Source organism: Haemorhous mexicanus, chromosome 5 (genome assembly GCF_027477595.1).
Source record: "Haemorhous mexicanus isolate bHaeMex1 chromosome 5, bHaeMex1.pri, whole genome shotgun sequence".
NCBI classification, from domain to species: Eukaryota; Metazoa; Chordata; class Aves; order Passeriformes; family Fringillidae; genus Haemorhous; species Haemorhous mexicanus.
In genome coordinates, this window is record NC_082345.1 from 30,062,728 (window position 1) to 30,086,511 (window position 23,784).

The following is a 23,784-nucleotide window of genomic DNA, read 5'->3' on the forward strand; positions in this document are numbered from 1 at the left end:
TCATTGGCCTGATTTGATATGCTATTTTAGGATGATGTAGGGTTTTCTAGGTTGGTATTATGACAATTGAAATAATATTTGTGAAGAAATACCTAAAAAGTAAATATCGGTCATTAAATAGATTTACGCATAACAAGTAAATTAAACACATGAATCCAATGAATAAAAATCTATTGAAGGACAAACCTGCATCCTACATAGTGTGCTTATTGGGGTGAAGTAAAGCCATAAGTATGCCAGAATTTCACAAGGGTTATTTAAGCATGTCCAGACCTTTGGAGTAGTACAAGGAAGGCATGTAATGACAAAGCTGGCTTTGAAGAATGAAGGAAGCATTATCTCTTTGGAACAGAGTTTTGTGTTTGTGTTTCACAACCATGAACTCTTGACCCTTGACAGAGTTTTGGTGTTCAATAATAGAATTTTTCAGAAACAATCTCACGAGTTCTTGGTAAATGTAGTTAAACAGTGGCTTTGACAGGGGCAATCAGCAAACCAAGTCAGGAATTACTGCCAGTAAGACTGGAATTTGGCATCAGATTCTAGAAGATTTCTAGAGTGTTTTTAGGAGTGAGCTGGATGTGGGATTAAATCTGGGACTGAAACACCTCTGCTTTCATTTCTGTGTATAAGAATCTCTGTCTGATTTAGAGTCCTAATCTCCCATCATGCTTAGGACAGTTGCAGGATTCAATTCAGTTACTTAAAAGTAGGAATCTAATGTCATTGAAGGTGCTATAGAGGTGTCTTTGAAACGCACATGTACGGGTATTGTACAGGGCATATACACAGGAGACCTGCACTCTTCTGAATGGCAGCTGGAGGCCAGGTGGGATGCCCTAAGGAATCTGCAGTGATGGTAGATACCTGCGTTAAGGCAAGGCAATCAATAGCAAGGGGACTGGAGTGGGGTGAATTGTTCTCTGAACTCCTGATGGTACATGCACTAGATCATGATTTTATTATCTAGATCCCAACTGACTGCTCTGGGAGCTGAAATACCTAGGGTACATGTAAATAGCTATGCTGGAAATTTGGTTGCTGGAATCGGAAATGAAATTTAATCCTAACTGTAGAAAAAAGATTGATTCGTTTCTACTGAGGTTTTTTTTTTTGTTGTTGTTGTTAGTTTGTTTTTTGTGCAAATAGTGCTTTAGAGAGATAAAGGCAGAGAGATGCACTCAGCACAAACTGGTTTACTGAGTCTCTGATAGCATATATTAATGAACAACTAGTGTACTTTAACAGCATAACATTTTACAGGACACAGCAAAAGTGCAAAAAATTCCTCCAGTTCCTCTAGTTTCTTAGTTAGCTACAAAGGCTTAGATGCTGGATTCCTGACTAATTAATGTAGAAAAATTATTGGCACATGTTGATGGATGGACCTTGTTAACTCCAAATATATTGCAGCAGTGTTATGCTGTGCAGTACTAGTGGCTGAGAGAGGTTCTCTGCAGAAGCCTTAGATTGGAAAGACATATTGAAACAGATATGTTTCTCTGAATCAGTAATAATAATGCCCAAGTCCAAAATGAGGTATTGAAAGGCCAGGTGATGTATCAGATGCTGCTATTCTGCCTCTAAGAAAGGGGCACACAGACAAAACAGTGGCTGAAGGGCTGACTAGACAAAGGCCGGGGTAGTTGCCTTTGGAGCTGCTTTGGGAGACAAAGATGGACCATTCCAGCTGCCCATTTAGGCAGGAACTGTCTCAGCTTAAAAATAACCAGACACCACACCTCATGTTAAGAGAAGTGTCCCCTTTTCAACACAGGAGTTCAAGTCCTGCAAATCTGCAAAGCCACTATTGCCTGGGAAAGGGCCGGGAAGGTACTTCTGAATGACCAGAGATTGTTGTCAGTTTAGAAATAATTAGGCCATTCATGAATCTATTGTCTAGCAAAAGTGTGCCAGTTAGATTTAATTAATACAGACGAATCTTTTTGGTCTGATCTGAGAGTTATTTTGGCTCAGATCCCAAACAATGACTTCCAACCACACTGTTTGATGTAGGAGTCTCTCCCTGTTCATTTAACTCTCCCATGAAATTGCTAGACCTAGGAGGCAGGCTTTCAAAGCAGAAACTGGTTTTAATTATTAAAGAAAGCAAGTCTGTTCAATAGACCATAGATAAATTCCAGATGCTTACCAAAATTTCCCTTTTTTCTCAGTTTTAACGTGACACAGTTAATTCACATGATGCCTAAAACAACTTGAAGAAATAATCAACATTATACACACCTAATTCTATTGAATTTTTCTGTCTGACATTCCAGTATGAAGGGTGAATTTTTAGTGAAAACAGCCTAGTTCAGTATTTATAACACCAGCATTGCAGGACTTGTAACCTAAAAATTAAATTGACCAACAAATCACTCCACTGGAATAGATTGATAGATTTAATAGATAAGGGATGGTGAATACCTTTGTGGTCCAAGGAGGATCTTATGCTCCCAAAGGTAATAATTAGGTTATGACACTAATAAGGAATAAATTTTTGACCATTACAAATATTCTAACATGTTAAGCCTGACATATTAGAACAAGAAGAGATGAAGCATCTTTTATTCTCTTTTTTTTTATTTTTGTCCAGGTTTGGTTTGCCAGGGCAGAATTTCCTGAGATGTTTTTCTCTATTGTGAAATAAGTATACAGACAGCTATAAATGTGGATGCAGAGCCTCCTCTGTTTTGGAGAGGTTTAATGTTGCAGGTCATTGATCTTGAAGCAGCAAGAAGCATCATGGGGTTAGGGTATTGTGGGTATGGAACCAAATGAGTGCATTTAGCATGGCATTGCAGACCAGCAGTGGTCTGTGGCTTAAAAGCCATAATATTGACCACGAAGGTTATGCCTGCATTAGTAGTGCAGTGCAATGGGAACAAGTCCATGTAGTGAAAAAGTTGTTGCTGGACCTGATGAACACATTATATAGATTTAATTTCTACACCTGATGATGTAGATCCACCCAAAAGAAATTAGTTTCTCATGCTTTAAAACTGCTCTGCAATCCAAAGCACAACCATTAAATGGGGTCTCCTCAGAGGTTTCCTTTGAAAGTAAATATTTGAAATAAAGTAGTACCAAGTTGTTTAACTGTTGCATGAAAACTCATGCAGAAACTTTGATTTTCATGTATGATTTTCAAGCTGACACTTTTCCCTTAAGCTTCCAGACATTTCAGTCTTTGAATATTTGAGGCATATTCATAAATGGCATAAAGAGCAGAGGGTGGCTTTCAAGTGATGGGCACTTGATATTATTTAGTAAACTTCATTATACTGGCATCAGCGGTCTAATTGTTTTGCAAGATGTACCCAGCAGTGCAGCTGGTGAAGAGCTCCCTTTCTTATCAAAAGATGATTGAAATTATTATATGCAGGGCTGTAAAGGCCTATTTTATGTTGAATTAAATTGATTAGAATGAAGATATGCATTTTTTTCTAATAAAGATTAATCCAGATTTTAGAAGGAAATTATCTCTACACACCACAACTTGTCATATCAAATGATTTTTACTACTATAACCTTTGAGCCAAATAAAAAAAGTAAAAACAAAGAAAAATAGGTTTATTAAATGTCTAGTGATGCAAACTATATGAAAAGTCTGTATTTTTCATTCCAAACTTCTATTTTTCTTGTAGCCAAAGCAGCGTACATCCATAGTATCTTCTCTGGAATTTCACCGAATGAATCACAGCCACAATTATTTTGAAATCAACCCATCCATTGGCTGTGCAAGTTTTATTTCTACTCCTGCAATCAGTCCAGCTAATTATTCCTTTGGATCTCTGGAATACGGTCTTGAAGAGAAAGAACTTACAGGTATAGAAAAAAAGCTTACTTTGTCTGTCAACAAAGCTTTATAAAACTTCAGGTCTTTGGGTTTAACTTCTAATTGCTGTTGTCTTTGGTAGGAAAATGCATTTATCATAAATACACAGGATTATTCCTGCTATCTTTTCTTACTGCTCTACAAAGAGTTCTGATAATTTTATGACCAGTATTATGAGACATACTTTTTTTCCTGGATATTATATTTTGAATAAGAAACCTTTAATTTCCAGACTTGCCTAGAATTTAGGTGTTGTAGTTTTTGAAATTATGATGATTCATACATCTTCTTTCATCATTGTGTGGTCAATATACTCCAACAAGAATTTTACGTTGAAAAAATGTAATTAGAAATCGTTATGTAACCACCAGTAAAGATGAGGAAGGGAAGATTTCTAAGAAGCTGTGATTGTTTCTTCAGTAGTGATGGGATTCATTAAAGTAAAACTTCAATGTGTTTGCTCTGATGATAACTGTTGAATGGAGTGATAGAACGGGGAAGGTTTTATCTGTAAACAGATATTTGCATAATGAAAATGCTTTAAAATGGATTAAAGTATTTCCTTTTTCACAGATCAAAGCTTCAAGTATGGAAAATTGTCAACAAAACAATAATTAACCTTTGTCTTTTCAAATTCCATATAAAAGTTGCTTTATTTAGGCTAAATTTGTGGCAGAAGGGTATAGTATTTGGGAAAGCTGATGTTATGAAACAAATGTCTTCGGTAGCTAATTCATGGGATCTGCAGATCAAGTTTAAAAGGGTATTGTATTTAAAATATAAATAGGAGTAGATTACTGTAAAATAAAAGTAAGAAAAATGTTGAAATTCAGTGCAAACTTATCGATTGGTTTTTGTAGCATTGATCTTGAAATGAGATTAATCCTCTTAATTTCTAGTTGGTAGAGTTTAAAAAAATAATTTTATAGCTAGAACAATAGAAAACTATATGTTTAGGGAACTATTGTGAAATAAGAGTGATAAATCCTATCTTCTTTGAAGAGAGAGTTAAAATGATCAGAGATTATTCATACTGGTTTTTTGAGTTATAATATAAACAAAGATAATATGCGTCATCTTTGAAACTAAATGAATGTGCTTATATCAAGGATATAGCAAATATTTTCAAACTTAGCTGGAAACAATTTGAATGGTATCTTCTACTCCTAAGTCTGGGGTCATTTCATTCTTTAATGTTTTGGTTGTTTTCAGTTGTTACTTGGTTTTTTCCCTATGGTAAATTATCCTCAGCAATCACAATTTTATTCTGGGTAGTTGAATGATACTAAATATTTCTTGATGTTTAAAAGCAAAGTCAAGAAAACAGAAAGAACATGCACTGACATTAGATAATGAATTTCTCCAGATTTCTGCTGTTGCACAATTCTGTTAAAGTTCTTCATAGTATCTGGATTTGCTTGACTCTTATCTTCTTTGGTTAAATCTACAATGGACTGCACTCAGTAACTTCTAATTACTGCATTTAATTTTATCTGAGATTGGGACTATAAGGTCATGCTTCTTAGAATTTTATGCTTCCAATTTGTGGATGATTTGATTTATGGATTGAGTGAAAGCCGAATTTCCTTTTATCTCTGACCAGAAAGCTAAGAAAAAATAACAAGGCAAAATGACTGAAGTTCAGGGCATCTTTGACAAGCTTCTCAATAGTGCCTTTCACCATCAGTAATCCTTAATTTAGCATTAGTAAATTAAATAATTACAGTAAAATTACAATTCTGTCCTCCATTTTCAGCTGGTATCCTAGAATTATTTAATTAATATATAGGATCCTGTATTAGACACAATATTACCCTGAATGAAGAAACCCATATTTTATTTTGATCATTTAGTTTGTTTGACTCCTTACTGATAGATGATGCGTGGTAACTCTGTAAGAGACCAGGAGTACTAATATGAAAAGAGAATAACAAAATCTGGAAGAAACAGACCAAAATTGTCTCCTTTGGAAAAGAGTTTAAGAATTGTCTCCTATCTAAAATGTAAAGGGCTGAACCTGGAGTAGCAATGGTCAGCAAGGAGCAGCAGAAACAGTGTTCTGTGCTCTGCTACAGCTTTTCTCTGCTTTACCTAGCTGTTGTTTCACTGAAAAGCCCCTTGTTTCTTTTCAAGATCTACAGTGACAACAAATACAACTCATCATATGACCTAAATATAACCTTTTGAAAATTTGTGGAAAGTCTGCATCTTAAAATACTGGCTAGTTTAATTGAAGATTTGTGTGCATTTGAGTGAAACAATTTAAATGCTTTTTACAGGATTTCTAAATCATAAACTTCCATCTAAATAAGGCATACGTACTTCCCTACCCAATTAAAGGGTTTTTTATGTTTTCTTCTTTTGCAATGATTCATTATAATTCAGATAAAAGTGAGAGATGAATACAAGAAATAATTATTCTAAAAATTTTATCCTTACCTCAGGTAGTCTAGAGGTAGTCTGCTACCAAAGAATAACCAACCTGTTGTTGATGGTTCCTTTTCAATGTTTGGGGATCACAGTTTTACTCTTGGTGTTTGCTAATTCCCTACATCACCTAAATTGAAACAGGAGTCCTGATTTTTAAGAAGTGTATTTTTATCAAATAGAAAAACACAGAACTCTTTCGCAGATATATTTAATATCTGAGACATATTATCTGAATGACAGTATATGACAACATTTCTGATTAATTTTCTAGAGAACAGGCCACATACAATGGTAAATATGTGCTTCAGCTTTGGCATCAGATAGCCTTGTACAGTAGACAAACCAGGTATGTTGTATGCATGGATGGCAGCAGATACCTTAATATCAGGTTTCCTGATGGAAGAATAAGGCTTCTGTCCTTTGTTTTGAACTTTACCTGGTGGAAGAACCTGCAACAAGTTGGCAACATTTCTCTCACTCCAGTATGTGTAGGGCAGACTGTGTGAATGCAGCATTGGCGTGACCTCTTTTCAGGGCTTTGTATGGTGCTAGATCATTGACATCAGAGAAGCATTCTTGAATTCCAAGTGAATGGTCATGCTTTCATAGCATTGCATTTCACCTGAAGCTAGAGGCCAGTGCATTCCAGTAATATCAGCTACTACACATCGTAGTATAATAAGTTACTGTACTAAAAGTGAGACAACTTCGTTGCACAGGGAGTCGTTTCTGTAGGCAACTCTGTCCCAGCAAGATGCATGGGATTTTCTTCATCATCTGAATACATGTTTAGTAGGTGTTCTGCAAAATAACACACATGAAAAATTAAATATGTGATAATCAGGTGATTGTTGTTTGTGAGATGTTCTTCATGTTACTTTGACCATGAGCAAAAACCATGTGCAAGATAATTCACTCCAGGAGAGGGCAGCCTGGGCTTTCAGGGAAATGCCTGCCTAAGAGATCTCTCTGCCTTGTTTTCTATATTCCTCAAGTTCTCTTGAAACTGTAAATCTTAAAGATGGAAGGCAACAAAACTGTGGCCTTTTGGTAACATTGGCTTGGCACAATCAACACTTGCAGCTGAAACTGTCAGTCTGGATGATTTTCTTTTTCATTTTTACTTGATCAGTCAAAATAATGGATCTTTCTCTAACCCATATAATTTCATTATATCTTCTTGTCCCAAGTATAATTGGGCCATGAAATTAAAAAGACAGTTCTCCAGAGGTTCTTGTTCTGTTTCAGCTCACGAAATAGGTTTGTACTCAGATTCATGTATGCAGTAAAAATGCCAGCAGATGTCTGGAGGTAATCTCATTACAATCTTTATTTTCAGCCCATGAAAATCTGTACATTTTCAATAAGTTCAATATGCCATTCATTGTAAACAAGGATACAGTTTTTCCTCATCTTGTTGTGGTACTGAGAAGTATTTACTGAGTTTATCACTTAGTTAGAAAGGCTGTCTCCACTGGAGAGGACCTTAAAGTAGCTGTTACTGCTTCTATATGCCATGTTCTTTGACTGTGAGAGGCATTTAATACATCTAAGAAGGCTACATTTTTCCTTAAAACAGCCTGGAATTAATTCAAGAATTTAATCTTCAATGTGTAGACTATAATTTTTTTTCTTTTACTTTTGAAAAAATTGTATTTGAGTCACACCTTCGTTTCCTTCTATAATTGTCTTCAGATCTTTCTTTACAGTACATATTTGATGAAATTTTTCTGTCTTACAAGCCCTATTTCAGAAGCAAAAGTAGCCCTAAAAGCTCAAAACTTGTAGTTTTGTTTTTTTTCGTTTGAGAGAATGAAGAAATACAGCCTATTAGAATTAGAAACTTCTTTCAGAGATCAGGCCTAAAATTCTTGGCTATGTTGCATTTCTTTATGCAGTCAGAATTTATTCTGGTGCAGGAATGTTACTTTATGTGACAATAGCAAAGCTACTCTTCAAAGTAGGTCACGTATTTGTCAACATTACTTTCTCATTTAAGTGTCTCATATATTAAGAGCTGATATGAAAAGATCAAACTCTGAGGTCTATGTAGACTCTTCAAGCTTTGTTTCTTCAATTATAAGAAGTTTTGGAATGACTAGAAGTGAAATACAAAATGAGAGGAATACCAAGAAAAAGAAAGTAACTTTTATTGCCAGTGCATTTTTTTGGGTGTGCTGTATGCAAGTTCATGGTACACTGTCTTTGTTAACAAAACCTCACTAATTAGCAAAAGAACACATGGTTTTCTAGTGACAGAAAAAGGGGAAAATATTGGCTTGTAATGAAATAAGAAAAATAACAAATTTTGGTAGATAAAGCCTTCCAACCTCTTTTATCCAGACACCTGTACATCCAGTGAGGTAATATCTAAAAAAAATGGTATTACCAGTCTGTACCAACTTGTCATTGATTGAAAACTCTTTTCCAGATGAAATGGCTTTGAAGGTCAAATGCAGGCCCTCTTTTCTCTGGTTTTTAGTTTTCTTCATCATCATCTTGATTACAATGCAACAAATTCTGCCAAGGCATTCTTCAAAACAGGTTAATTTGAACCTTTTCATCTGGGAAAATTATCTGTTTTCCCCTATAATTTGTAGCTACATTCAACTGAATGCAATTAGTAAGACATAGTAGAGCTATTCCAGGAACTGCTACTGGGGATCATACGCTGTACTGTCTCATACAGTTTATTTTTTGTTCTAATTAACTTGTCCAGCAGATGTAGCATGTTGAGGTCTCCTTATGTTGCCCTTGTTTTTGCTGCTTCTAATTTCAGCCTTTGCACAGTTATCCAAGGCAAGATGCAGTCTGTCCCACAGGGAACAGAGAAATGTAGGGTTGAATATTATAAACTACTTTTTGTTAACTATTATTGTCTTTGCACAGTCCAGTTTCAAAGAAATTAATTTCATGCAGCTCATTGTAATTATATTTCAGTGTTACAAATATGTCAACACATCCAAAAATGTAGTGGCAGAAAGGTCTTCTGAGGCAGTACCTGGAAAGCTGTGGGTGAAACCAATTCCTGTTGTTCCAGTCAAAAACAGTATACCTTTTTCCAAGAAATTGTTTTGTGCTAGTGCCTTCATGAAACATTAGATACAATATGCCCCTGAATCTCATGCCACCTGAACTTAAAGGCAATCTCCTTGGAATGAACAATATTATTCCAACCTAAAGTTCATGACAGCCCTTCAGTAATGCCTCTGCAGTGTTGTCATTCAGTCTCTTCACAGGCTTAAAGAAATTATCTGGGCTAAACCCACTTAGTTGTTCATGTGAACCTACTCTCCAAACATACTGTCTCATATGTCACTCACTACGTGGACATTCTGATTGCTAAAGAAGGGTAAAGTAATATGAAAATAAAACAATTTGTAGCAAGCATATTGAGGGAATTAAACTGCAGATGGGTCTTGAGTCTCTGTTGTCAGATATAGCACTGGATGTGTTAATCAAACAAGGAATGACATGAACAGCTTATCTCTTTTCAAATCAAATTCTGAACCATCTGACCACATGTGGAAAGGCATGTGTTGAGCCATGTGCCTGCCTGTCTTTCTTCAAATGGCTATTCTTCACAGGATTTGCTCTTTTCACTCACATTATTTACTTACTCTGAATAAAACCAGTTAGCTATTGTTGACAATACATGGGAAAAAATCTGTTCTGATACTTAAGTTATTTTTACTAATTTTGAAAGCCTGTATTCTTAAGTCTCAGTCTGGCAAGGAGGAAGGCAGGAAATAGAGCAATGCTGTGATGATGCTGGAGATGAAAATTTTAGAGACTGTCCTAAAAGTGGGGAAAATTTCCCTCAGGATCCTTAAGAGCATTGTGTGTTACACTGCTGTCAGGTCTAGCAGTTAGCTGTTTCTCTGAATCCTTTCTTGCCTTTGAAGTAAGCATAATGTAAAGCTTACTGCAATATATGCATGTTTGTATACATGTCTATCTGCAACTATTAAAATCTTTTACACTTCATTTAGTTGCATACATCCCCTTTTTTGATAGGTGTCAGCACAAATAAATAAGTGCTTCATCACACCATTAAATGATTTCCTGAAGGAGCAACAGATACTACTGTATTAAGTCAATAAGGACTGTTGAAGGACCTTCTTTTGAGGAACCTTCTTTTGAGGTTGTGAGTGCAGTTGTTAGAAGCAATGTAATTAAAAATGTTATTTATCTATATTTAATATAGCTTTTTCCAGGTGTGATAACTATCCTGACATGTAAGGTCAAACGAAGAAATATTTTCTGTAATGTGTCATTTACACTTCTTAGCCATCTCTAGAAGCAGAGTAACTGTAGACAATACTCATATTTATCTGATTGTCATCTTCATCAGCTCTTTCCTTTGCTCTTTTGGTTTAGGTTTTTTTACTGAGCCAGAAGCAAAATAAGTCTTTAACTTGTAGTAGGACCATTTGCAGAGACATTTTTTTAGTCTTTAGGCTGTCACCATGCCTTGTATTGTTCCCTTATCTTTTCATTGGATGTTTTGTAAATAAGATTGACCAAGCTGTGGAGGGATGCTCTTGAAAACTTCGTCACTTCATCAGTCAGAAGAATTGCCATTGTGAGACGAAGGCAATGAGCGAAGAGCACTAAGATGTCTCAGTCTTCAATTCCTCACAATATTGTTTGTGGTACAGCTTTCTTTTGCCCTGAGAATGCACTTAAACTGATTGTAACATTATTTAGAATATCCTATCTTACATTTCAATATATTTTTCTTTTCCTATGTCATGTCCTCTTATTCATATTTAATTGCTTTTCTGCTTCTTCTCCTTTGCATCTTTTAGAAAGCTTTCTACTCACCAGCTGTATTTCCAAGCCATATGTGAGATTATTAGAACTGAAGGAAATAGCAAAAATCTGCCAGTTTTTTTTAAAAGAAATTTTAGTCCTCTGGGTATAATTAGTGATATCCAGTTTTAAGAAAAACAAAAAGCTCTCTGTATAACATACCAGTCAGTAACAAAAAAAAAATATGTTTTCTCCTAAGGCCATTCTGAAATTAAAGACAATTCTTGTTTCTCTTTCTTGCATGCAACTCTCTGAATTTCTTTCTTTGTTTCTGTTCCTTGCTCTCCCATTGTAATGTTAGTATTATTTGATGTAATCCTCTCTCTTTATGTCATTCCAAGCTGTATAAAATAATGGGGAGAGAAAACAAGTCTTCTTTACCTTTGGTGAATATCCAAAAACTAGGGTAGAGTCAGTCTTCCTCATTAGTTAATAACTTATGCATTTTATAAACAGATCTAGCTGAACAATGTAAACATGATGTAAAATATCAGAGTACATTGCTGATGATAGTGTTCTTGTGGAAAATGAAACTTTGATGCCATTTAGTGAAAGACAGAAACTGAACACCAGTCTCCCTCATTCTGGAATAGCCACCGTCATTTTTCCTAAAATGGATATGATGCTATGAGTTCCAGAATTTTGATTCCAAGCCTTGAAAACCCTTTTTTCAGCAAGATTTGGTCAATAAATCTGAGATAATTCCATGAATGGTTTCAGAATGACTGAGTAGATCTTACTGTAAAACAAGATTAAATAATTTGTGTTTGGTTCTTGCTATATTGAATAACTTCTATACAGTGGCTAGTTTGATTTGTAATTGGAATTTTAAAAGATAATGGCAGGTTTAAAAAAAATAAAATTACTTCCTGCTTTCAGGAGCATTTGTACCTTTTCGTAGAAATGACTGATTGTAAAAATTCAGTGTATAATAAAATTGAAGCTCTCAAAATGTCTTTGAAAATCCACAGAATCACTACATGTTACTCCTAATTTAGCTCTAGATCATACAAGTTATGTCTACAACTTTTCAGTTTGTATTTACAATATAGCTCTAGCGGTAAAATTGAATAAATAGAAAGGATATTTTTACATTTCTAATTTTTATGTAGTGAGAAATTAATTATCTTTTTAGAGCTATGCAGAGGGTTCACTGGGAGCTTGGATTTACTCATTTGAAGAAGAAAAATGCACATGGCCGTGTCTGGGGAAGATACACAGCTGTACTCTGAAAATACATCAGAACTGTCAGATATCCAAAGGAATAAGTTCTCATAAGTTTACCAAAAAACAGAAGGACAGACAATAATGTGGTTGGTGTCAGTAAGAGTAAAGTTTTATCTACCCTGTGCCATGTTTGACCAATTATGAAAGCATTTGGGAAATGTGTAATTGCAAAACAGTGGCATAATGACCCCTCTTCAGAGTGTTACAGCCTTTGAGTGTTTGCAGACCAAGGTCCTCCTAAGCCCAAGCACCTCCTGGGTGTTTCCTGTGTGTTATGTAACCTTACTAGATGTATGTTCTATGAATGGATCCATTCTCCATGCAACCCATATGCAGATTTTGTTCACACAAGGAATTTTGCAAAGAGTTACACACCTTAACTAAGTATCTAATCACCATGAGGGAGTTCCATCTTTTGTTTCAATAATTGTTTCAAAACTCAGAAGGCTAAAAGGTGTGTCCACTGTTCATGTTCTAGAGCTTTCATTTGTGTCACTTGTACCCAGCAAATTGTGACACCATCTGATGCAAATTTTCTGCATTTCAACAGCACTGTTCATAAAACTAAGATTCTCAATTCCTGAGACATGGAATAATTTTCTAATCACAGAGTATTCTGAGCTGGGACTCTCAAAAATCATAAAGTCCAACTATCAACTATTAAGTGCCTGGCCCATACAGGGATTGAAGCCATGACCTTGGTGTTATTAGCAGCACGCTCTGACCAACTGAACTAATCTCTTGGCTTTTTTTTTTCTAGTTTTGCATATTTTTCTTATATCAAAGGAAGACCTTTGCTAAATCATTTAGAAGGAAAGTCTTATTTTCTCTCTTGTTGGTGTTTTGTGTATCTCATTAGCAGCTATTTATTGTTTTTGTATTTACAAGGATGAAAGTGTTGAAGACTTACTCTGTAGTGGCATTATATGTGCTTTCTTAATATTTAAGTCATGCTGAAGTGCCCTCTTAAGAAAGAACTCTGGATCAGACTTGTACAGCTCACAAGTAATAATATTAATTGCCTCCTATGGATTTTATTTTTAAAGAAAATATTTAAGAATTGGTGCCTCCAGACATATCTCATAGAGTGGCAAGTGGCAAGATTATAATTCTTCCTCCCAGAATCCATTCTGTCAACAGAAGAGGCAACACACACCAAGGAGTTTGTGTCACACTTCTGATGATCAATGTAATATTATCTGCAATCTCTCTTTAAATACCATGTAGATTGTAGCTTTGATAATAGGATCTGTGTTTCTGGCACAAGTCAGGTTCTAAGTGGCTGTAGAGAGAAGTATGTCCTTGTGCAGTTGTTTTCAAGATGTTTGCTTGTCAAGAAAGAAAATCTCCATGCAAAACCTCAATCCATACGTGAAAACACAAAGACATGCAAGAAATAATTTCACCATCCCGTTTTAGTGCAACTTTAATTAAAAATCTAGTTTAGTTTAAATACATCTCTGGGTCTGCACATGCTTGCTTTTTTAAATTTAAATTTTAAGTTTTTCTTCAAGTATAATGCTTCCCGAGCCACTTTTAATTTATCAAAGTATCAAGATATCAGATACACACACACATAGACACACACACACACACACACACATATATATATATGTAGGCATACTTGAGAGCTGTAGTGTTACTTCTCTGTGGTGATCAGTGACAGGACCTGAGGGAATAACCTGAGGTTGTGTCAAGGGACGTTTAGGCTGGGTATTAGAAAAAGTTTTTTCACCCAGAGGGTGTTTGGCCACTGGAGCAGCTCTCCAGGGCAGTGGTCACATCACCAGCCTGGCAGAGCTCAGGGAGTGTCTGGAGAGTGCTCTCAGGCACAGGGAGTGACTCCTGCGGACGGTGCTGTGCAGGGCCACGAGCAGGACTCGATGACCCTTGTGGGTCCCTTCCAAACCAGCGTATTCTAGGACTCTGTGATGCTGCTACTCTGAGTTTACATGAATTTTAATCAGGAGAAAGGTAGATTTATTCAGTTTTAGTGTTCACTGGATTCCATAGAATAAGCAAATACTACAGTTGAATTCAATATTCAATATTTAATAGAAAGAATTCAGTAACAAATTATTAAAAGTTAATTTACTTTTTTATTTGTAATTCGGCATTTCCCAGAGTAGGACTATAAGGTTGTCACTGGGGGCTTTTGTTTCTGATAAATGGGTTGAATTTAGAAAAAAACAACTTTTGCCTACACAGCGGTCTTCTAAGAGGCAGTTTAATATTGATATTACTAAGGCAAAAGTAAAAATCAAACATCCTTCAAATGAATCCTGTGTATCATACAGATCCTTGTTGGATCTTAAAATATAGGCTTTGAAAGTCTAGTGGCACCTTAAAAATGATGGAAGAACAGATCATGTAAATCATATAAAAGTAAACTGTAGCTATAGAGCACGACATGGTACAAAAGTACACAACTCCATCGAAAGGTGCAAGAGAGCAAGATTTATTTTAGCAACATTGCTTTTATACTTTTCAAGACACTAACACCCATCCAACATACACATCCGGTGCCCATTGGTCATAAAAGAGGAACAAAGTTCCCAGTAGGTGATCGGGGAGCCACGTCACTCTGTGAGCTAGCCAGAGTCCATATCTCTTAACTTTCTCTCCTCCACTCTGTCTCCATGGTGACAACCTTGGTTTTCCTTCAGGAGAGATATGGGGCTTCTCCTTATCTTCAGGAGGCCTTTGCTAGCTCACAAGAACAGCACAGAATGTCTTTCCCACAATTCCCCCTTTTTGTATTTGACCAGCAAATACAACTGCTAAGAACTTCTGCAGGGCCCTTGCAAAAATCCAAGCAGATGGAGGATCCATTCTTCATTCACTTACAAATAACCAATTTCTACCAACTCCACAACAAACACCCTCACAATCTTCAGGTTCATATACAAAGCACATAAAGACACATCTTCAAATATCCTTACAGACTTTGCAATTTCCTGATGACACATTTGTAGCAGACACCTTCACCTCTAATCAAATAACCTTCTCCTACACAGAGTCAGAGACCAAGTCATTTGCCTAGTCACCACTCAGAACTAAGTAGCATCCACTTAACCTTGCAACTGTTTGCTGCTCTCATAACAGGCAACCAACCTGGTCGCTTAAAGTGTGGACTTCAGCTACTAATTCAACCCCTATGCAAAGGCAACACTTCTCCCTTAGGTACATCAAGTTCCCCTACTTTGGGACCATCAGTGCCCTGCAAAAGGAAATGGTACACGACACATTTCTCAGTACTACCAACCTCTCTATAAGAGAATTCAAAGAAACAAAGCAAAAATGACATCCACTAATTTAAATTTTGATTTTTCCAGCGTAAGCCTGTAACTTCCTTTACTCTGTCTTGGATTACCGTCTTTACCACACATTCCTTGAGGGTCCATGCTTCCATCTGTCTAATAACCAATGCAATTACCTATTCATTTTTCTCCCACTGTAGAACCACTCATTCTGTCCTTTTCTGTGCGCTCCAAGTAAGGTTTGACACAATGGGCAGAGACCCAACAAGGGCCATTTTCTGTTAAAACACGTGTATCCTCTTCCCCATGTTACTAATTCTACTGGGCCAGTCCGCTTTTCCATGATTAAATCTTTCACCCATACTTTAATACCTTTCTTAAAGTTCTGCTGTTTTGAATTTAAAGACGAAAAATGGTAGAATATAGGAGAGGCTTGTGAGTCAGGTAAAGGACACAAAAAGTTTAAGATGTAAATGCTTTGTCTAATCTCACTTGATGCAACTCCTTCTGCATTCCCCCTTTTTGTTTTTGTACCTGGCGCTTCAACACACCATGAGCATGTTCAATAATTGCTTGGCCTGTCGAAGCATGAGGGATACCAGTAGAATGACCAACACCCCAGGCACGAAAAAACACTTGCAATTTCTTTGAAACATACACCAGGCCATTATCCATCTTTACATGTGATAGAATGCCTAAGATGGAAAAAGCGTGGCAGAAATGACGAATAACATACCGAGCTGTTTCACCTGCCAATGCTGAGGCAACCATGGCATGAGAAAAAGTGTCAATTGTGACATGAACATACTTCAAACGGCCAAACTCGGGCATTTTTGTACAGAAGGCACAGTAAAGGCAAATTTTTCCTTATCCTGATCAGCCAATGGAATTGTAAAAAAGCAATCTTTCAAATCAATGATAATTATTTCCCATCCTTGTGGAATCATTGTAGGTGTTGGGAGACCTGATTGTAAAGCACCCATTGCGGCCATCACAGCATTTATCTGCCACAAATCGTGCAAAAGTCTCCATTTACCAGATTTCTTTTTTATTACCAACACAGGTGTATTCCATGGGCTAAATGAGTTTTCAATATGTCCAGCTAGTAATTGTTCTTCCACTAAACCTCGCAGGGCAAGAAGCTTTTCAGTAGGCAGGGGCCACTGATCAATCCAGACAGGGTTATTTGTCAGCCTGTTAAACTTCCGGTTGTGTCCTGTTTCAAGGACACAACCGGAAGTTTAAGGCCCTGCATCCCAGTGGCCCCCAGTAAAAATCCATGGTAATTTTTACACCCCATTGGGTTAAGCAATCACATCCCCATAAATTAGGTTGAGCATTAGTAACATATGGTCTAATGTTAGCTTGTCGGCCTTCCGGGTGTGTTACAGTGATTGCGATCGCAGATAAAGCACAAGCAGTTGACCCACCTAACCCAACAACTCCAAAGGTTGATTGGGTGAGGGGCCATGCTGGAGGCCAAACAAACTGCGAAATTATAGTTACATCTGCTTCTGTGTCAAGTAAACCTGATATTGTTGTAGTTTCTGGGTGACATCCCTTAGCAGTGACCAAACATTGTATTACCGGACGCTCATCTGTCACCTTCTGAGTCCAGAGAACCTGAGGTGGTCCTGTAGATCCAAAACCTCCAGTGCCACGACTCTGGTCCACTACAGTTGGAGCACAACTCATAAAAGGAACAAGTTGAGCAATACAAGTACCTTTTGGAATCACAACAGGAGGTCCACTAACAGACACCATAGCCTGAATTTGTCCCACATAATCAGAATCAATTAGACCCAAATGGACATTAATACCTTGAATAGTGCTACTAGATCTTCCCATCAAAAAAGCATTCAAACCTTTGTCTATAGGACCATAAGCATCAAGAGACACTTGACATATACCTCTTGTCAAAATAGTCACTGTGTCAGCTACCAGTATATCAATCCCTGCCGAGCCTCTTGTGGCCCCTGTGTATCGGTCACAAATGGAGGGCCTTGCAGTGCTGGCAGGGCTCGCAATTGTCGTCGGGGTCACCAGATGTCGCCATTAGAGCACAATATGGTACAAAAGTACACAACTCCATCGAAAGGTGCAAGAGAGCAAGATTTATTTTAGCAACATTGCTTTTATACTTTTCAAGACACTAACACCCATCCAACATACACATCCGGTGCCCATTGGTCATAAAAGAGGAGCAAAGTTCCCAGTAGGTGATCGGGGAGCCACGTCACTCTATGAGCTAGCCAGAGTCCATATCTCTTAACTTTCTCTCCTCCACTCTGTCTCCATGGTGACAACCTTGGTTTTCCTTCAGGAGAGATATGGGGCTTCTCCTTATCTTCAGGAGGCCTTTGCTAGCTCACAAGAACAGCACAGAATGTCTTTCCCACAGTAAATGAAGGTATAGTGCTCACATTTGAGCCCACATTCCCACTTAATTTTACCCAGAAGGACGGAACTTCAAGATTGCTCCAGAATGTGAACAAAACCACCATAAATATGAACTGTGGAGAGATTTCCCAGCCAAACTAAAACATTAATGAAGATGCACCTGTAAGCCTTCAGTACAAACGAGCTCCTATTAACCATGAAAAAATTAGATGAATGAAAACAATGAGAAATGAGAGATTCTGAATGTTTCAACTGTAGAAAAAGCTGTAATTGTCCCTTTTACCATCAGAAAGCCTAACTATGAGATACAGGTTTTGTATAACCAAGCTTATTGTTTTGCTCTTCTTTTCTGGGAACAATTCCAGGAGTTAGATGTTAAAACCATAAATATTCAATTATTTGAATCGCTTGCTGTCTATCCAAGCAATTAGAATAACCCCTACCTACTTGCTAGCTAGTTCATATCCCTCAGATAAAGTGAGATGATACTCAAAATTGCCTTCCCCTCCCTCCTCCTCTGGAAATGTATTTTATGTCAGCTTCATAGGCAAGACAAATGAGACACTGAAAAAGAAAAAAAATAGAGTAACAACATAAAAAAAGAAAAACAGTGCCGAAAATACAGGTTCAGGGAACAGGGAAGACTGTTTTTCCCTGTATTACCAGGCATTTTTCACAAAGCTAAAAACAGACATTCCTCAGAGCAGCATGTAATGCATGAACTATTCTCCCCCAAGTTTTTTTTTGTGACTTAGGAGGTAGTGTTATATCATGGCCACAGAATAATAAATGTTCATCACTGTTTTCTTTTTCATATTGTAAAATGGTATATGGTCTGTCCATGTTTTCATTCCCTTTGGGAGTGATGTACTCCCCTTCAGAGTTTACCATACTCTAGTATAGGATGTACTGCCAGTGGGACTGACAGCCCATATCTGCCTACATGGGGTGTCTACTGTTATCAAGGGAAGTTCTCCTTGGACTGTGCATCACTTATGAGTTTCTGAGAGAATTTAGGCAGCTGTGCTTTGGTCGTTTAACAAGCAACCAGCCCCCTCTGCTTATCTTCATGCTTTTACTCCATGGCAAATGCTGAATTTATCTTCAGTGCAATAGAGATGAAACACTGTTGGTTATCATCCATGTAGGAATGCAAAGAGTAAACTCTTGATAAGGTACTACAAGATGCCTGAGTGATGTGTTGTCTTTTATCATATAGCTACATGTTGAAAATGATGCGGGAAATGGAAACACTAGTCTCAATTAAAGTTAAGGTGAGCAGCATCTTATAAGGTACTAAGTGCCTCATTTAATTTTGTAAAAATTTTAGAACAGACCCATTTCAAATTCCAATCAAGTGTTGTAATGTGTCTTAATGATTATTTCAGGAAATAATCACACATGATAATTTTAGGATTTCAGAAAATTCTGAACTGATATATTCATTCTCTCAAGAGCATTCTTCCACAGTAAAGCAGCAATTGAAACATCACCTATAGCAACAGTAGCCATGGGGAAACATTTTTTCTCAGTCAGTGAAAGCAAACCACTATCACGAAATGAGATACACACAACATCGAAGCAAGAATATCTCATGATGGTGTTTACCTGGAATCTTGATGAAGTAAACACTCTTAATGCATACTTCAATATTTTAGATTTTTAAATTGCACTGTTTGAGATTAATAAGGTCGTATATTTTGGTCTAAACTACTCTGCCTCTTATTACTCCAAGGATAATGTTGAGTTGCCTTAAATACTTACATCAGCTGCATAAATGATCAGCACAATTACTTTAGAAAGTGCCATATAGTTGTTGCCTTTCTTCACCTTTTGGGATTTAAATGATCATAGATTTTTATGCCATGAGTAAGTTCTAAACTTCTCATTGTAATTAGATGTCATACTGTGTTTTCCTTATGAGAGCTTTATTTCTTTTTATGGGAGCTCTTTGCACTCTTCTCAGCACATGGAAACCAAGCTTGGTTACTGGATATGCACTCTCCTCCTGTTTCATTCTTCTGTGTCACACCCAGTAAGGCCATTCACACTTCCAAACCCCATGTTCAGATATTGATACTGAGTTACAATGGTGCTGAACAAATAAAAACCCACCCATCACTCTGCGTAATTAAATTCTGCCTCAACACCATAGACAGCAGATCTTGTACAATTAGCATCATATCTGTAAGCAAATAAAGCTTAAAGAATTGTTTATTAAATATTGTCAATCAAGTAGTGTTAGGAAAAACACACAAACTAGTAAAAAATATGTTACTGCATTTCACTGCTTTCAGCTTTCTTAGTCCTAAATCTGATAATCCAAGGATAATGGCAGTGATGATACAAAATAAAAGAAAAAGGTTTCTGAACAAATAATTTGTCTTGTAAAAGAAATGTAATTCTTAGCAGGCCTTATACCCCTCATCCCTTGGAATCCTGAGAACTAAAAATAAACTGAAGATATGGCAGTAGGTCCAGTTTTTCTCTTAGGTAAATGTCTATAATATGATTATGCTAAATCTGATGAGAAATTTAGTATTCTGATTTAGAAATGTCAGAACCGTGAGAAATAGAACAAGAAAAAATGAATAGATGGGTCAAAATCAGGAGAGAGAAGAAAAAGAGAATAGTCAGCAGTTTGATTGCTAATTCTCATCTATACTTTAAAATCCATCTTTCAAATAGCTGTTTTTTAATGGATATAGCAAACTGTTCTGCATGCTATCACTCATTCATTCATAACCTGAAAAATAAATTAGACTGTTTATAAAGGAGTTTTAATTACATGCTGTAGTTGCATATGCTGAATTATCCTTTGAAGTCACTGTTTAGACAAAAATGTGCAAATGTGTTTTGCAAAATAAAATGTTCTGCAAGATACCGACACTTACAGGTATATATAACTATACCTATATAGTTATCTATAGAAGGTGTCATAGAATATTTGATACTGACAATATATGCAATTTGGTAAGAAAATGTGTTTTAAATGCTGATTATCAGTTAAAATTCTCTACGGGCCTGATCCAAAGCTTATTGTTAATAGTGGAAATTTTCTTACTCAATATAGCAGATTTCAGATGGAATCAGACTCCAACACATTAAAAATTACTGGTGTTGAAGAGCTTTTTCTTTCTAAAAACACTGGAGGCAAATACATTAGTTCAAAACCAGTGGGATATCATTCTGGACTAAGTCTATAATTCTAAAGTAGAACATGTGCAAGATAGAACTGAACAGTGATTTAAAACAGATCTGAATTGGACTGGTGCACTTAACTGACAAGACTTGGGATTATTCTGTGCTCTAAAAAGGCATTTAAATCTGCATGCTTCCTGTTTTTCTAAGGCTAGCAATCAATTTGGGACATTTTAGCACAGTACATCACTTATTTCTGTTTCAGATTCTAAAAATTGCTTTGAAGTATATGCCAGAAGCAAAATTATTTCTGCCTTTAGATGAAATAACTCATTCTCTGTGGCTTCCTCAGATGTGAAGTCAATCTCTGCTCAGGAAAAATATCATTTTTAGTAATAGAATAATATGTAACTCCTAATTTTAAGTTGAACATTTAGCATCCAGACAACTTTATGGGCTAAATTGTGGCACAGAGTCAAAAGTTTTCCTGATGGAGTGCATCAAAGAAGTCTGTCTCATCTGGGCACAACCTGCTCTGGAAAATAAAGATGAGGGACTGTTTTTCATTGGTTATTTTGCCAATAATAAATTTAACTTGAATCCCATTGGATAAGTTATTAGAAAAACATGGAGGTTTTAGAAAAAATTGTTGTTTTTATTATTTTTTACTTTTACTTAACAGTGCAAATTCATGCAAAATAATTTGAACTGTTACCTCTTTGCCTCTCTTCTTCAGATGTGTAAGATGCAACTTGCCAGAAAAAAAGAGGATTGGTTTATCTCTTCAGCCTTACCATGGAGTTCAGGGAGAATTTCTGTCTGGTTTTTTTGGACAGCTGTCTTGCTAGCTGGTGTAGGGTCTTGTGGCAGGCTTTCACACATCCACAGAAGATCAGGAGCAGTACACAGTCTGGACCTGTGTAGATTCAGAGCAGTATATAAATAGGAAGTCATAGAAAGAGATAGTTCAGACCATCACAGCTATAGTCCCAATACTACTATCTGGTTTTCACAACATTTTCTTAACAATTTTCCGCATAACTCTGAACCCTTGAATATTCAAAGATCATCACAATGAAGCTCTTGTGTCATCATTTCTGCTGCCGTGGCATTCAGTCAATTGTACCTGCTTGTGTTAGTATGGTTTATCAGGAGATTTCACATAAGTGAATGCAGCATACATTATCACTAAGGATAGGATCTGTGAATCATTCTAGAAATAGTTCTAGAACTTTCAGTGCCTACTTTGGATCTCTGAAGCTATTAATTTTGCCACCATTCTGTTCACAACCTTCCCAGGTCTAGTGCAAATCCCACAATCCCTTCCTATGTTGGGGTGGAGAGGGCACATTTCCTTCTAAGGATCCATCGGGGAGCTTCTGTCGACATAAAACATTAGTGAATTTGGTTGATGATATAAAACTTAAAATTGAGAATAAGCATGTTAAACATGCAGAAATTAATTTTGTGTGTCCAAATTTCTGTGAACAGTAAACAGAATATACAGCTTTGGAACGCCCTGTATGGGGGCATGTAATTGGCTGGAAGATGCTTATACAAAATCTGAATGGTGTTTGCATCACTTATTGGTATATGGTGTAGTGTTAAGAAATAGAAGTTTAAGGGCATTCTTTTTTGATCCCATCTCTTGGTCACTTTGATCCTCTTTCTGGACCCAGAGATGCACAGTAAACATGAAAACTCTTTTGAACAGTGTGGTTATCAATAGAAATGTACCTTTCCAGTGAAGTATTTACCAAAGCTGTTTGAAGCTCAAAGCCTGAATAAGCAAAACCGATGCAATTTTTCCCAATTATGGTTCAAGTGTGATTCTGCATATTTTTATATAATTAGATAGCATATTGGAATTATAGAATTGTGATAAAGAAAGATTTGGTAAAAACTGTGCTGCCCTGGTATTTTGCAAAGAGTTACTGAAAATAAGTTAAGTGTGAAGCATTTCCCAGATGGTAAAAATTCACTCCAAGGAATTTAAATTGATACTCAAAATGTTGCTGTGTTCATGAAGCTCCTTTTGCATCTTTAAAAAGAAAATTGCAATGTACTCTAATCACTGACATTTGTACTGTAATTTATTATAGGGAAGATTAAGTGAACACAAAAATTGCAGGTGGAAATTTAATCTCACCCTGCATTAAAAACTTGCAGCATAATATTCTCATCTTTCAAGTTTTGACCTGTTTTTGCTGCATTATCATGAAACTGAGCTTTCTTCAGGGAAATATCAGTAAAAAACCATGCCCTTATGAAGCAGCTGTCAGTGTTAATTTAGTTATAGAGACATTTCTTTCAGTTTAAGCAAGATTTCTTATGATCTTTTGACGCAGTGCTGGTTTCTAAAAAATATTTTTAATCAAAGGATTCATCATTGTTTTTTGAAATATTTGAGTCTCTTCATAATATCAGTCTAATATAAACCTCTCTTCAAATTCCATAACATTGAAATGTACTGTTTTAAACTGTTTTCTGTCTACACTACTTGACTTATTTGTTCCAAGTTTTGCATATAATTTTTTTTTATCCAATGTTTGGTGTGTGCCTAATGCAAACTGAGTCAAGCAAGGCAAGTAATGCTGATTTGATCAAAGAATAGAAACATACTGATTTAATTTGGCATTATTGGCATAATAATCAGGATTAATTCATACAATA

General features: G+C 36.4%; 1 protein-coding gene across 2 annotated transcripts in view; it reads left to right on the forward strand.

The window, feature by feature from the left end:
* ANKS1B (ankyrin repeat and sterile alpha motif domain containing 1B) overlaps window positions 1–23,784 on the forward strand; it is a 411,850-nt gene that overhangs the window by 149,386 nt on the left and 238,680 nt on the right. For both annotated transcript variants that reach the window (XM_059846720.1, XM_059846716.1), the window contains one exon: window positions 3,648–3,828. In XM_059846720.1, coding sequence (XP_059702703.1) covers window positions 3,648–3,828 — 181 coding nt within the window. The remainder of the gene's footprint in view (window positions 1–3,647; window positions 3,829–23,784) is intronic.